The sequence below is a fragment of the Lepidochelys kempii genome, chromosome 8 (assembly GCF_965140265.1).
Source record: "Lepidochelys kempii isolate rLepKem1 chromosome 8, rLepKem1.hap2, whole genome shotgun sequence".
Lineage (NCBI taxonomy): Eukaryota > Metazoa > Chordata > Testudines > Cheloniidae > Lepidochelys > Lepidochelys kempii.
In genome coordinates, this window is record NC_133263.1 from 63326219 (window position 1) to 63343158 (window position 16940).

A 16940-nucleotide genomic window follows, 5' to 3' on the forward strand; every position below is an offset into this window, starting at 1 on the left:
ACAGATGGTAACTCGTTTGTATGTGTATATGCTTACTTTAACCTGTAAATAACTTTTTTTCATAGTTAATAAAGCTTTAGTTTATTACAGGATTGGCTACAAGCATTGTCTTTGGTGTGAAATCTGAGATACGGATTGAGCTGAGGCATGTGGCTGGTCCGTTTGGATTGAAAATAACCTGAACATTTTGTCATTTTTGGTATAGGTAACCAATTGTCACTAAGTCCAGCTTGCTTGGGTGGCAAGGTAGATGGACAGTCTAAGGGGACTGTCTGTGACTCCATGATAAGACTATTATAGTGATCCAGGAGTTCACATTTGTTGCTGGTGAAACCTAATTATAGAACACACCACCAGTTTGGGGTATCTGCCCTGTTTTTGACAGTCTGTCCTGAGGAAGGCACTCTCAGTTGTGAGCCACTCCAGAGAGCGTGACTGTTAAAGTGCAGTTATTGACAACACTGTCGTAAAAATGGTAACTTGGGAATGCATGTTTATTCTCTCCCAGACTTCCATGTAATGTTTGCTCAGTTTTCCAAGTCAGATTTACAGTTTTTCTAATGCCAACACTGCAAACTTAACCTGGGGCAGGTTCTACAAATAAAGCTATGTGCTTTCTGCTTTGTACATAATCACTCACAGTTATCTACTTAGAGCCGCATAATATACATCTATACAACTAAATAACATTCTAAAGGAGCTTTTTTAGTAAGGAGTATTCCTATACTCTGCATTTGAATTCTTAAGCCTGGCAGAAAAATGAGTGATGGCCAGCTATATAAACCCCTGTTCAAGCCACTTCCAGACGGGCCAGGAAATTCCACTAAGTCTATCACACAGTCTATTGTGGGGAAAAGTTTGCCCCCTGGAAAATGTACAGGGCTCAGAGAGCATTTCTGCTGCGATCTGTAGAGGCCCTATGCCTCCACAGTGGTCATGTACCTATCTGATCTCTCTGGGTAAATTAGAATGACTTGGTTATTAGCTTGCCTACAGAAGGTCTGAGCTTAAGTAAGAACTTACGTAGTGCATAGGCCTTGAGCTGGCCCTCTTCATGGGATAAACTGCATCAGATGCAATTACTTGTATTCACATACAAATATTTGCTAGTCTTCATCTAAAAAGTTCAATCAGTTAGTGGAAACAAAACCATATGTGCAATCATACGTTGTGAATAAAACAATTCTGACCAAAATGTTTGGGTTTTTTTCTTTCAAACTATTTAGCAAAGAATTACATCCAATGAATCCTTTAGCAGAAATGTGGCTTAGGTCGCATGTAACTTGTAAGTAGAAGAAAGGCTAATTTTGCAATGAATGTTAGTGAATGAACAAATCCTGCAGTGTTCTCACTAGTCTCATTATATCTGGTGATTATTCTTAAAGCCCTAGCTCATGTAGTCATGTGAACTGATGAGAATCTGAGCTTACTCTTTTTTCTCTTTTTTTTTTCTTAGCTGTCATGGTCTTCATACATTTATAGCCTATAAAGCCAGAAGAGGCCATTGTGATAATCTAATTTGACCTCCTGTGTAAACACAGGGCATAGAACTTCCCTGAATTAACTTCTGTTTGAACTACAGCACATCTTTTTGTAGAAAAACATCCAATCTTGATTTCAAGTGAAGGAGAATCCACCACAACCTTTAGTAAATCATTCCAATGGTTAATTACTTTCACGGTTAAAAATGTGGGGCATATTTCTAATCTGAATTTCATAGAATAAAAGAGATTTGTCTAGTTTCAACTTCCATCCATTGGATCTTTTTATATCTTTGTCAACTAGCTTGAAGAGCCCTCTATTAAATTTCTGTTCCCCATTTAGGTACTTATAGATTATGATCAAGCCCCTCCCTCCAACTTTCTCTTTGTTAAAATAAACAGATTGAGCTCCTGGACTCTATCACTTTAAGGTATGTTTTCCATTCCTCTAATTATTCTTGTGGTTCTTCTCTGAATCCTCTCCAATTAGTCAACATCCTTTTTGAACTGTAGGCACCAGAACTGCACACAGTATTCCACTAGCAGTTGCACTAGTGACTAATGAAGAGGTAAAATAATCTCTCTTTCATTCTCAAGAGTCACCGGCTTATACATTCAAGCATTAGCCTTTTGGGATTCAAAATCAGACTGTGAGCTCATGTTCACCTGATTATCCAGGTCATTGATAAACATGTTCAATAGCATAGGGCCAAGAATCAATCCCTGAGGGACCCCACAGAAAAGTTTAAAAATATAAACAGTATGTACCCTACAGGTTCAAAAACCAGAAGGCAAATAAAAAGATCCCAATACATTTTCTTACTCCCAATTCATGAGATTATCTGATTCATGAGTTTTGAAAAATTGGGCTTGGCCGTACTGATATTATTCACAACAAATGATTTAAGTTTTTTGTTGCAGCTTTTTATCCCATTATTGATCAGATTTTCAGCACATGTAAATGGACATAGCTTCATCAGTCAATAGTTACTTATACCACCTGAGGATCTCTCTCTGTGTATCCAACAGGTGGACTGGGTACACAGAACTGCAACTGTCACTAGTTACTTCTTTGCACAAAGATCATTTAAATCACATTGGATCCATAGTGCTACTCATTTTAAAATGGATTAGTATCTACTAGGTACATAGGAATGGGAATTACCAACTGGATCAGAGACAAGTTCCATGTAGTCCAAAATCATCTCTCTGTCAGTGGTCAGTACCACATGCTTCGGAGAAAGGTATAAGAACCCCACAGTAGACAGATGTAGAATAATCTGCCCCCTGCATAAGCTTCTTCCTGGTTGATAATAGTTAGTTTGCTTTAAGCCTTTGAGGATACGCTTTAATATCCCTTCCAAACTATTTGTTGTCATTTAATCATAATGATAGATTAATTTTGCCACCCTTTGATTTAAAAAAAAAAAAAACCTGACAAATTTGTGCAGAGAAGATCTCAGATTTCTCAGCCCCCTCTTTACAACAGTCTGCCAAACTGCCTCCACATGTCTTCTGTGCTTGCTTGCATAGATCTCAAGCGCTTAAGGCACAAACAGCAATTCATTAACTGTCAGGAAATGCCTCACCCCATTAGTCACTACTGCTTCAATGCAAATAAATTAAGGACAGGTGAACAGTTCTGTTGAGCTATGTGGAATGATGTGAATGACTGATTATTTTACTGCTTTCCGAGAGTCACTGTTATGCAGTCCACACTCTAATTATAGGCTTAATTCAATAAGATGTACCCTAAACTTCCATTAGTCAATTGGCCCAATCCTGCTCCAGCTGGTGTCCTTGATAAAGGAACTCATGGAAGAACTCAATGGGAACTGTGGGTACTCAGTAGTATCTTCACAATTAGGCCCTATGTAAATGAAGAATGTAATGTATATGTAGTTTATTTTGTAGGAAGGAGTTCAATAAGCTAAATAGTAACAGGTGACATATCACTGAAAGAACTCAAATCCTGTTTAATCTGGATGTATAATATAGTCTTTATTATAACTGTCATTCTTATCAGTAGGAAGTTGGCCAAGATTTCCACTGTTAATTAACAAAATTATATCTAACTGACAAATTTCTACTGATACGCATCAGTGAAACAGATTTTCTTGTTTTCAGTCATGACTGCCATCAGAACTTCTCAACTGCAAGGATTCACTCAAGAGGAACTAATGAGATGATCAGGGCCTAAGAGGATTCAAAAGAGTATTTATCTATTTATTTTATATTACTTGTATTATGGTAGTGCCTAGAGGTTCCAGCCGAGATCAGGACCCTATGGTGCTGGGCATTGTACAGTTGCATAGTTAGAAAAAGCCCTTACTCCACAGAATTTATGATCTAAATAGATAGGATAGATAAAGAGAAGGGAAAACAGATGCATAGAAGTTTGCCCAAGATCAAAGAAAATGAGGGCAAGAGATGGCAATTTGAACTAGGGCTGTTCAAGCGATTAAAAAAATTAATCGTGATTAATTGCATGTGAGTAATCACACTGTTTATAATAGAATACCATTTATTTAAATATTTTGGATGTTTTCTAAATTTTAAAATATATTTAAATTATAACACATTACAAGGTGTACAGTGTTCACTTTATATTTATTTCTAATTACAAATATTTGCAGTGTAAAAAACAATAGTATTTTTCAGTTCACCTAATACAAGTACTGTAATGCAATCTCTTTATCATGAAAGTTAAACTTACAAATGTACAATCATGTAAAAAAACCTGCATTCAAAAATAAAACAATGTAAAATGTTGAGCCTACAAGTCCACTCAGTCCTATTTCTTGTTCAGCCAATCGCTCAGACAAACAAGTTTGTTTACATTTGCAGGAGATAATGCTGCCTGCTTCTTGTTGACAATGTCACATGAAAGCGAGAGGAGGCATTCACATGGCACTGGTGTAGCCGGCATTGCAAGATATGCACATGCCAGATGGGCTAAATATTCATAAGTCCATTCATGCTTCAATCACCATTCTAGAGGACATGCGTTCATGCCGACAATGGGTTCTGCTCGATAATGATCCAAAGCAGAGTGGACCAACACAAGTTCATTTTCATCGTCTGAGTCAGATGCCACCAACAGAAGGTTGATTGTCATTTTGGTGATTCGGCTTCTGTAGTTTCTGCATCAGAGTGTTGCTCTTTTAACACTTCTGTAAGCATGTTCCAAAGGTCATCCCTCTCCAATTTTGGAAGGCACTTAAGATTCCTAAACCTTGAGAAGCTGTAGCTATCTTTAGAAATCTCACATTGGTACCTTCTTTGCATTTTGTCAAACCTGCAGCAAAACTGTTCTTAAAACAAACAACTTGTGCTGAGTCTTCTATAACATGAAATATATGGCAGTATGTGGGTAAAACAGAGCCAGAGACATACAGTTGTCCCCCAAGGAGTTCAGTCACAAATTTTATTAACACATTTTTTTAACAAGCATCATCAGCATGGAAGCATGTCCTCTGGAATGGTGGTTGAAGCATGAAGAGGCATACAAATGTTTAGCATACCTGGCAGGTAAATACTTTGCAATTCTGGCTACAAAAGTCCCATGCGAACATGTGTTCTCACTTTCTGGTGATGTAAATAAGAAGTGGGCAGCATTATCTCCTGTAAATTTAAACAAACTTGTTTGTCTTAGCGATTGGCTGAACAAGAAGTAGGACTGAGCGGACTTGTAGTCTCTAAAGTTTTGTACTGTTTTGTTTTTTTAGTGCAGTTATGTAATAAAAAACCCTACATTTGTAAATTTCACTTTCACGATAAAGAGAATGCACTAAAGTACTTGTATGAGGGGAATTGAAAAATATTATTTCTTTTGTTCATCATTTTACAGTGCAAATATTTGTAATAAAAATAATATAAAGTGAGCACTGTACACTTTGTATTCTGTGTTGTAATTGAAGTCAATATATTTGAAAATGTAGAAAAACATCCGAAAAGATTTAATAAATTTCAATCGACATTCTATTGTTTAACAGTGAAGAAGGGCCCCTTTCATTTAATCTGCTTAGTTTGCATTTTATTCTCCGGTATCTTCTAGTTGCATTTTCTTTGCTTTGAATATTTTGCTTCTCACTTATAATAAGCCTTGTGAAAGTGACATTTGTTTTTTATTATTATTTGTGTTAGCATATCTCAGAGAAGATTTTTAATACTTGGAAGAGGTACTTTATTGGTCTTTTTTTCCAGTAAATGCCTTATACCTGTCTGATCCACTCTACCTTTCTTTTCCAGTAAATGCCTTATACCTCTCTGATTCACTATACCATTCTTTAATACATTCCTCTAGCAAATGGAAAAAGGAGAATTGTGTCCCTTGTGTGATAAGCGATTTATTACATACTCTGTATTCAAATGTTCCCTGGTAGTTATCTTCAGAGTAGCTATTACATGGTGTGACCTTTAATTCCATGTCAAAGTGAAATGTTCACTTTTGTTTGTTTGTGGATTTAAAACTACAGTCAGATCTTGTCTTTCAAATTGTAACCATCTTATGAATTTGAATTAATAAAATAGGTTATATTCCATCTATTGCTACTAAGCATAGGATTCTTCCTACATGGCAGAGCAAAATAAAAGTGATTTTAGAAATCCTTCCCCTCTGTCTTCTGTTGCTGTTGTAACAATTATTCACCTAACAGATGAGATTTGTTCCGAAATACTTCCTCTATTGAGTCAGACAATGCTTTTATCATACACTGCATGTGAAAAAGTACATAGATTAGCAAACAAATATTTTGAAAACCATTTGACTTGCACCAATTCCATGATTATAAACAGCAGTGTAAAAAGTATTCCATTTGCAGTGTGCACAGAAGAAATTTTAAGTATGAAGCAGCTCCTCTACTCCCTTCAATTATAATGATTTTTTTCTGATAGAATTCATCCTTCGGGCATATGTATGCAAGAAACAAATCAAAAACTGACTCATTTTGTACTCTAATCAGGGTTATTAAAACTTGTTGGAAAGCCAACAGTGATTTGGATATGTTGAACTGCAGAAAAAAAGGAACTTATATTCTGTTTCCCAGATCATCTTGCTACATTACACTTAAGAAAATAAAGTAAGGATTTCAGTTTTAAGATGTACATACTTTGCTGAATTTAGCTAGTACTATCAGAAAAGAGAATGTTGCTCAAAATATGTTGTGGTATAATAGGAGCTGACTTAATATAATGAGTTTATTTAACCAAGAAGTCAATTCATAGAATGTAAAAAAAGAAGAGATTTGGGTGGAAAGGGGGAGCTGGAAAAATGATGGGGATAGTAACTGGCTCCCTGTCACTCAGCAGGTGAATGTGACACTAAAGTTGACAGCATTACATACAGTAAATTACATTCACATCCATGAATGGCTCATTGAGCAATTTTGGCATTTTTATTTTTCAGGACACATACAACCATATAGCTGCTGTTCCAAATATAGAAAATATAATGTAAACAAGTAGTTAAATGTTCTTGCAGACTATTTAATAACTTCTGTACATGTAGGGTTATCAAGGAGTTCAAAGAACAATCAGCATTGCCACTCAATCATATGGCTAGTCTGAAGAATTCTCTTGTGAGTTTTATATGGATTATTACAAGTGGGACTTCTTTTGCAAATACCTAGACTGTTTATTGTTCATGCACAATCTTCTCTTTATTAGAGAGGTGGAGGAGCAAGCATGCAATGTTGGAAGACCATTTGCAAGACCCTGTGTATTCCATAGTAACACAATTTGTGGGGCAAGTACCCTGCATTCTCTGCAGACTGGAGATTATGAAGCAGCTACAGTCAACTGATACAATTTTGAGGGATTTTCTTGTATTAAATATGAAATGAAACTATGTATTTAGTCCAGTGTCCCATCTGAGTTCCTCAGATATTGCATTGTCTCAAATGCTCTTTAATTTTCAAGCTGCATAATTTTATATTGAAAATTCACAACTGGATCTTAAGGGGAAACTGGAGGAGGTGGCAATTGGATACTAGAGTGGACATTTGGGGCTCTTTCATCTGCATAGATATAGGAGGCATTTAGGGTCTGAGATGTTCATTAGCCAGATACAAAAGTGATATGCCCTTCATTTAATTCTTGATATTTCAAGTTAACAACCCATTGAGATGAACGTGGCCATTTGCACCTCAGCTATCGTTCAGATATGTTTGGATAGCCAGGCAGACAGGCAGCATTTATCAGTTGGTACTTCAGCTAGAAGATTTTCTTCACAATCATGAGGGAATAACACTATTCCTGTTTTTAGGGAAGGGTTCTGACACCCATAACTTTTTCAGAACTTCCTCCATTTTGAACTCTGTGTGTGTGTGTGGTTCTGTAAAACCAAAACATCTGTGTGTACCTGCCAGGATTTATCCCTTGGAAATCCCTTAGAATAGACCTTGTAGGGTTCACTTAGTATGCCCTCTGCAAACTGATCTCTGTCTGAACTCAGCAGAACTAATAATCAAATACATTCTAAAGGGCCCTATTGGGCCTATAAAATTGGTCTGTTCTAATATAAGTGGGGAAAGAGACAAACTTGAAAATAATTTAATGGACTTTGATTCTGGTACATGATCTTGATGGGGGCATTTGAGAGCTACCCTAATAGGAATATTTACTACTACTAAAATATGCCTCTGTATGTGTACCAGTGTCTGTGCAGGTGTGTTGTATGTTTTGCACATTGATATTCTTTCAAGTTACAGGTCAGAGGCTTAGTGATTCACTCTCTGTTAGTGAAACATAACATTTAGAAGCAGCAATTAAATTCATTCTGATGGAATTTGTTCCGATTAGATTGTTAAAATGTAATCTAGCTTTTCATAATCACTCCATTAATGTGTGACACAGTTCCATTTCCAAAATTACTGGAATAGGCTACAGAATAGCAATCACTTTCATTAGAGCGCATGTTTTCCCAAACTTGAATTCTTGCCCACTTATCAGATAGCATTCTCTCTGGTCCAAGAAGATCTGAACAAAATATAAACATTCCATTTTGATTAGATTTCAAAGCAGTTACTAGACACAATATAAAAATGGTCTCTTATCATTGAGCAGAATAATATATCAAAGTTGTGTTTCTTCCCTGGCGTCTTGCCCAACAGTATTGCAGAAGCTATTTTTTCGGCTGGTTGCAGTATTTGGAACATATGCCAATGGATCGGGTCGGATCAAGTAACTGTAAAAAGAAAAAAAAGCAGTTATAAAAGCTTGATGTAAATTAGGATAAAATCCATTTGCATTCTTCCCTAGCATGTTATTGCACAGGTAGCAGTACAGCTTAAAGCAATCTCTTGCACTTGAAAGTCTTACTAAACTGGAAACTTCAGTCTTGTTTCTCATTACTTCATAGAACTGAGATCACATAGCATATTTGTAATTACCTTTATATGTTTCTTCCACATTCTGTACTGTAGTTTGGAAACTTGTATGTTTTCATAAAGTGATGGAGAAAAATGTTACTATCACTGAAGTTAATGTAACCTTCCTACAATGTTACTTATTGAGTATCATTAAGACCTGATTATATCCCTATAAATTTGGGTCACAGTAAAATTCTCGTTTCATTAATTAAACATACCAGGAAGTGACTTTGACTTAAACTTGAGGTCAAAGCACAGAGGGATTTTAATCAGGAATTAAACTTCATCCAGTGAATACACTTGAAGAGGGATGCACAATTTTAGATTTATCATTCCATTAAGGCATATTAATACTAGATTTGCAGGAGATCAAAGGATTCAAATCCATTGTGAGCAAGAGGAAGGTTCAAAATGTGAAATTAATAGGATAAGAAACTGGATCACCAGTTCACAATCAAGATCAGTGGTATCCAAAAAGTAGCATTTATCTATTTGTTGGCTTTTGAGTGGTCTATTGTATGTAAAGTGAGTTTGTGGTCTCGTAGCGGACAAAAGAAACACCACAATTAAACACCATGCTAAATTATTAGCAACCTCAGTAGGAACCAAGGATTAAGGGACTGATATCAGCTAAATCCATGGAGAGATTCGAAATGACTTCACTGGCAGATAGACTGGAACTTAGTTGTTGGCTGAACTGCTTTCTCTGCAGGGATGAGGTACAATGAGGCAATGCAGAAAATGTATGTTATCACAGATCACCCTATATCTGTTTGTTTGGTAAATAACCACAGGTGATCAGTCTTCAGGGCTGTCAATCAGTACCTTTCATGAGTCTATAGTCATATGGACAAGCAAATAGATTACATTAATCTCTACTGTTTCTAATTCAGCCTAAACACAACATGCTAAATCCCTTCAAGTGAATAAAGATTTGGACCCAAACTTTATATGACTGATGTGATTACAGTTGTAATGTGTGTTTCAAATTAAACAAGACTCCAGTTTTAATACTGGAAGAATAATTTGCATATTAAATAAATGTATGAAGGCAAAAATGTTACATTTGTCCCCCTGTAATGTACCCACTGATGCAATTATGAAGGTTTTTGTTCATGTTATTAACTATTCACAAAAAGAATACATTAAACAAAAATGTTTTTTATAGTTTCTCTAAAAGGAAATTAACTTAGACTTGCATTTGTGACTTCTGCAGCTACTTTAACAACATAAACAATGATTTTAGCATACCTTTGTCCATGATATACTTGTAGTCTGAAGTGCCTGACACTGTAGACAATTATTTTTTGACCAAAATTAGGCTCCTAAATATTTAGGTACCTGATTCTTCAAAAGTGAAGAGCTCTTGTCAGCTCCCATTGAGTTCCATTTATACTAAGGTTTATATCATTCAAATTCTTCTATTAGGGTGGTGAGGGCTGTATCTGAGTATCCAAAAGTACATTAAGTGTGTGGCATATGCTGTTTGTTTGTTCTTTCCCTCTTCCTATGGGGATACTGCTTGGAGACTTTTATTTTTATTATATTCTATCTACACTATGCTATATGTTAGCAAAGCCAAGCTCAAAGAAGTGCACATTACTCGGCGTGAAATCCGTAAAATTTGTGGTGTTTGTTTCTACAGTCCGGTAGAATCAGTTTCCAGGAAAGCTGTCTCTTACAGAGGTAAGTTTCATCCTACAAATGGATGGTGCCAGAGGAGTTAGCTGGTAACTATAGTCCTTGTCTCAGAGCCTGATTTTCCCTATGAGCAGTAGCCTGCATTTGAGTAGATGTGCCAACATGTTTTGTCCTAATTTTTTTTGAGGCCGGATGGCTTCATTTCCGGGTAGGTAGCAGTGCTGGCCTATTTAGCCTATCTGAGCTTTAGGGATTCAGCTTCAGGCATGGCATCTTTTTCTGTATCTCAGATGGTGTGTCATGTTGTATATGTTTAGAAAGTAAGTGATAGAGAGATTATATTTAAAAAAAAAAATCAATGTTATGGCCAAAATAAAAAGCCTGTTAGTCAAATTTATAGTTTTGTTGAGATGTTAGCAAATAGTAGGTGTGTGCATTAAAGTTATTACATTTTACCTGAATATCTCTTCAGACACCTGTAGTTACGTGTGTAGTGACTCATGGCCACATACAGATGCAACAGTCGTCAGTGGAAATTGAAGAGCACTCTGGCCCTTATCCAGCAAAGCACATGCTTAACTTTAAAGATGTGAGTAGTCCCATTAAAGTAAAGGACATAGTGGGGCTGGAGTGCTTCGTCTCCAGCCGGATCAAACCCCAGCATCACAAGGTTGAATTCTCAAGAGTTCCATCCAGGCTGGAAAAGCTTATGCATTTCTCTTAGCATGACAATGTTCGTGCTTTTGGTTCTCTCCAAAATGAGGAAGTACAGACACAGGCAACAATTAAGTAGCCTGAACCTGTTTGAATGTCAAAATTGTTGACGTGAGTTTGGGGAAAAGGTCCACTTTCATTCTTATAACACTTAGCTAAATGATTATGTGAAATGTGTTTGGTTCTTGTCAGTTTGTGGCACAATAACATCTCTCTCTTAACTAAGCAATTTGTGAGAAGGTGAAGACAGGAGTGGATTGTAGAAACAAAAAAATGTTATTTAAATTTAGATATTGAGATATTTTAAAGCTTTTTTATTATTCTGAAAAGTGTCAAAATGGGCAGGTGCTGGAATGCTGAAATTTTTGATAACCAAGTAAAAATAGAAGTATTTGAAGAGATTCCTAAAAGACTTAGGATCATGTAACTGGTATCTTAATGTATTTAATAGTCACTTCTTCCTTTTAGGGCCTATGCCATAAGCCCATTTACTTCAGTGGGCTTTGGATCAGGCCCTAAAATCATTAAAGAAAATGATCTTTGAAATAATTTACTGTCTTTGAATGTTTTCGAAAGCTTGACTTCACAATGCTTTTTATTGATGCTCGATGACTAACAAATCATGAGCAAGAAACAAGAGTGAGAATGTAATATAATATGAAGGTATCTGAGAGCTGTGATTTTTCTTAATTTAATTTTATCTGACACTTCAATTTAGAGGGGAGGAAGAGGGTTATTTAAAGAAGAAAAAACTTAAAAATAATCTTGTGTAAATTAATGGATGATTTCATGTATAGTTTTTTTGGATGTGCATGGAAATGATTCCTCATGAGAGGAAAATAAAAGCAATAAAGTGCAAAAGATAAAAAATGAATTCTAGCATGAAAGTGAAAATGAGACACTTTGTGGATCTTATGATTTATGTCATCAACTTACACAACATCATTCAGCTCTAGTCTTGTATCTGGAGAAGGATTGATTAGGATGTAAGAGACGGTGTTTTGATGATCATTCATTTCATCTAGAGGACAAAAAATATACAGGATTTATTAGATTATTTACAAGGAAATGGTAAGAATTATAGCTTTTGCTAAATCAACCTTAACAAATTATGTTCTGTCCATATAGCTGTCAAAAGGGAACTATCAGGCTTGTTTCACAAAGTGACCGCATATATAAGTGCGGCAGCTTTTTTAACTGGAAAATCTACTTTCAAATTGCTTTTATTAGAAATATTTGACGGAAACTCATTTTTCCTAAGAAATTATCAAAATAAAGTACCAATATCTATTTGAGAAGAACTGCAGCAGAATACACGGAAGACTGTTACAGTTAGTGACCTCTACTACCACAGAAGTAGCCAAGCTATTTGTATGTCCATTATTGTAGCAATTTCAATTTTTAAGAGCAACACAGAAATATTATCATACCACCCAAACACCCACAACCATGGGATATCACAATCAAACCTGGAAGATTAATCCCCTTACTCCTAACAAATGTAATTCTCTATCATCAATTGCTTTGGAAATGCTTTTATTTAATTTATCGCTTGTTAGTAAGCTGAATGGGAAAGTCCTTTGAGGGAACATATATATATAATATCTTCCTCTTGCCAACATGTAATTGGCTGTATTATCACGTCACATTGGACAACTGAAACATTTTCTATATTTACATATAAATATACACCACACTTTGAAGGATCCCAAAGTACAAATGATTTCTATATTGCATGACTGAATTGCAGCCTCCACTGGCATGCATGCTGGCTACCAACCAGAATTTTGAACAACAGTGTGGGAAGGAATACTCCCCCCCACCCAATAGATATTGCAGTTAATGCTCACACTTTCAAAAACAAAAAAAAAAGTGTCATGAGCTCCTTAGCATCCATGTAGAATAAAGGACTTTTAAGGTCTCAAAAGACCCACATAGAATGAAATACATAGCACAGGATGAATGGCTACATGGAGTCTACTAGGATTTGAGCCTGAAATTCTAGATAATTGGTGCTGAGTCGAATAATTCAAGTCCCATTTAGCCTTCAGTAGTCAAGTGGACTTCAATGCAAGACCCCCTAGTTATGCTTCTCATGCCCCTAAGGATTAGACTTCTAATGCCAAGTCACTGAGGACCTCTATCCAGACAAACAGTTAAGTATGTGCCTAAATCCCACTAACTTCAAGGAGACTTGAAGGTGTGACTAAGTGTTTTGCTGAATCCAGAGTCTAACTGATTTGCAGCACTGTGTACAAATGAATGCTTGTCAAGAATTAGGACTGGTAGATAGTTTGGGAACAAAGTCAAGCCTTCAAGGACTGTCTCAAATAAGAAATAAACACCTTCTTTAATAATGGCAAGATCAAACTTGAGTAAAACAGATGTGTGCTTTGCTTAGGGCATTAATCCATTGGCTACCAGGGAGGTGCAAAGGCTGGGAGTTACATTCAACTCTCCCCACACCTGAATAGTGGTGGAAGCTAGAAATGTGGTCGTCTAACTTCAATTGATAAAATTATGCTTGCCCCTCACAATCAAAGATATGGCCACAGTGCTCCACACACATTACTTTGATGTGGAAACTGAGGCGCTAGGATGCCACAGTGGTGAATACTGTATAAACATTTACTATGATCCCACTTAAATAGTTCCACCAAGTTGAAAAAATACAATATTTTCTAATGGAATCATAAAGACAGGAAATCTCTCTGGAATTGGTAAAACATTTCAGACCAGTGGAACTTGTTAAGGACACTCAGTGTTCCTAGAGCTGACAACTAAAGATATAGCACACACAAAGATACACCATACATCAACTGCTGCTGATTAGGAACACTGCAGCCAATCTTCTAGGTGGAACAGGCATATGACAACTTCTCGCACCATCATTCAGAGAACTGGGTTAGCTCTCCATTACTTGATACAATTCAAGGTCCTGACTAGGGCCAATGTACAAATTAGAAGTTACAGAACCAGCTGAAAATAACTTCCACTTCATTTGCCTCCCAAGTCCTGAGAGCAGGATTCTGTTTCTTCAGAGCTTTAACACTTAAATCAATGACTTAGGTTCCATATAGCAAATTCAGGTGCCTGAACACCACTGTTAGTAACTGCAGAATATCTTACCATCTCTTAAGATTATTTTGATTTGAAATGTATTTATTCTCATTGTAAATGTTGGTAAAAACATTCTTTAGCTGGTTTCAGATCTGAAACTTTTTCATATTAAAGTAGGATAAATGAACTTAGCCGGAGATGAGAAATATCTGGATGAGAAATATTGTTTCTCTGAATGTGAAACGTTAGAATGCAGACAGTTGTACAAGCTGACTGCTGGCTGTGGAAATGACCAGCGTTTTAAATGATTTCCCCTCTATTTTCTACATTTGCCACGCTCAAGACAGTTCTTTATACAACATAATTTTCTGTTTAATGAAAGTGTCTTTCTTGTAGCATATGCATGTTACTTGACAGGAAGCAGGGACATATGCTGCCAATTAGTTAAAAAATAGTTGGCTTGATTGGTGAATGCTAATATAAGTAGGAGTCAGGTTTTTTTGCTCATTATTTTTTAGTCATTTCTTATAATACCCCGTCACAAATGATGACTGACAGTGGAGCTTGGAACATGTTCTATCCAAAAAGCCCATCCCCCCCACCCCCAATGTCACACACTGCCCTCTGGTATCTGTTAGATCGCTGTCTCTAGTTTTGTTTGATTTTAGTACCTATCCAAAATAGTATTCCAAATGAAACAAGTTTGTATTTACAAGATATGTAGATAAGGAATGTTTGCTCTGTGCTGAGTTCACTCTTGTTTGTTTTAAGGGGAAAATTTCACATTCTGAAAGAATACATGTACTTTTATGAAATGATAATTATCAGAGACACCCTGGTTCTGGGTAGGTTTTATATTCAGATTCCCAAAGTTGCTGCTAATGTAATATATATAGTACTCTGTGAGTTGGTGGATTCTCATATGTGTCACTAAATGTGGTGGAAAGAAAAGGAGGACTTGTGGCACCTTAGAGACTAACAAATTTATTTGAGCATAAGCTTTCATGAGCTACAGCTCACTTCATCGGATGTGGTGGGTAGACCAGCATGATTTCTCTGTGGGTTATCCACACACAGTTTTTATACCACTATAACTCTATATATTTGGAAAACAATATAATTAGTGATACAAACTCCTAGTGTGAATGCAGTTACTAGTATAAAGATGCTGGTGCTTGTATCAGTTGAAATTTAGAGTCTTAATTATCTATACTGTTATTGGAGGATTTGCAGTGTTGTTGTAGCCATGTTGGTCCCAGGGTATGAGAGAGGAATGGTGGGTGAGGTAATAGCTTTTATAAGACTAACTTCTTGTTGGTGAGAGAGTGAGAAGTTGAAGATGATATCTGTGTAAGTTTGTCTCTTTCACCAACAGAAGTTGGTCCAATAAAATACATTACCTCACCCACCTTGTGTTTCTAATATGGGAGGATGTTGTTTGAGTCCTACTTGTAGATCCTTGTTCCCTGGATTAATAGAAAATGAATGCTTAAAGAGGCAGGAGTCTTGGCTTCCTCAGGCTGTTTGAATGAACAGGGCTACAAAAGGGTTCCTATCCATTTCTTAGTGGGCAGCAAAAGTCTTGTTAGAGGGATAATTCTGGGGTGTGGTGGGGAGAGAGAAAGGATGGATCTTCAGGACTTAAAGGCCGAGAACTTTATGTGGAATTGGAGTGATGAAGCAACAAGTATAGTAAGATTTGGCATCTCAGTTTTGCAGATGGATAAATACATAGAACAGTAATGTTTTGTGCAGCATGAGACCATTAATGGGGTTGCCAAAAGAGAGGTTCTCTTTATAACAAAATACAGACATTTGTCTGAAAAAATATTGTAATGGAAATTTCTAAATTAGAAATGGCTCAAATAGATGTAATTAGCTGAAGAGGAGTGTGCTTACCTATCAAACCTTTTCCATTCTGTAGTTTCACATATTGTCTTCCTCAATTTGAATATTGAAATGAGCATTAATGTTGGCTTTCAACTGCGATTTTAAAGAAAACAAAATTTCAGAAAAAGAAAATAAAAAAAGTAAAGGCAAGTATCCACCATATGCAGAATTTCCCTTTGGCTTGCATAAGAATATGAGTCAAGATTATAGCAATATAATTTTCTGCTTTAGCTCCCTGTCATGGATGAAAAGTTGGTGGGTTCTTCCTTTCTTTTTTAAATTCTCAGAAAATATATTTGAGCCTGATTCTTCCCTCAGATAAACTTGTGTGACTCCAATTAAGTCAATGGAAAGTGTGGATAATTATCCAGGGATCAAACTGGGGATATTTATTATTTGTATTACAGCAGCAGCGAAAGACTCAAGCTAAAACTGTGGCCCCATTGGGCTAGGTGCTGTATAAACACATAGTATGAGACAGCCCCTGCCCCAAAGAATTTACAATCTAATTAGATAAGACCAAGAGAGTCAGAGAAAGGAATTATTATTCACATGTTATAGATAGTGAACTGAGGCATGAAATTAAGTGAGAGAGGTGTACAGTAACCAACAGCTGTGGAAGATCTAGTCTGTAGTTCTATGACAGTCTCCAACTAGCCTGCAGATTATCTCACTTACTTATCTTCAAGGGTAGTTATGCTTTTTGTTTTTCTCCTATGTTATCAGTATAATCCCTATCAGTTTCTTCCATTTTTGCTCATACTCTTCCTTCTTTTAGGATACT

General features: G+C 36.3%; 1 protein-coding gene across 1 annotated transcript in view; it reads right to left on the bottom strand.

Annotated features, from left to right (window-relative positions):
* Positions 1–6866: 6866 nt before the first annotated feature.
* KCNT2 (potassium sodium-activated channel subfamily T member 2) overlaps positions 6867–16940 on the bottom strand; it is a 286523-nt gene continuing 276449 nt past the window's right edge. Inside the window, exons 28-29 of the mRNA XM_073358218.1 lie at positions 12143–12227; positions 6867–8667 (exon numbers count right to left, since the gene is read on the bottom strand). Of these exons, the coding sequence (XP_073214319.1) occupies positions 8556–8667; positions 12143–12227 (197 nt within the window). The 3' untranslated portion in view covers positions 6867–8555. The remainder of the gene's footprint in view (positions 8668–12142; positions 12228–16940) is intronic.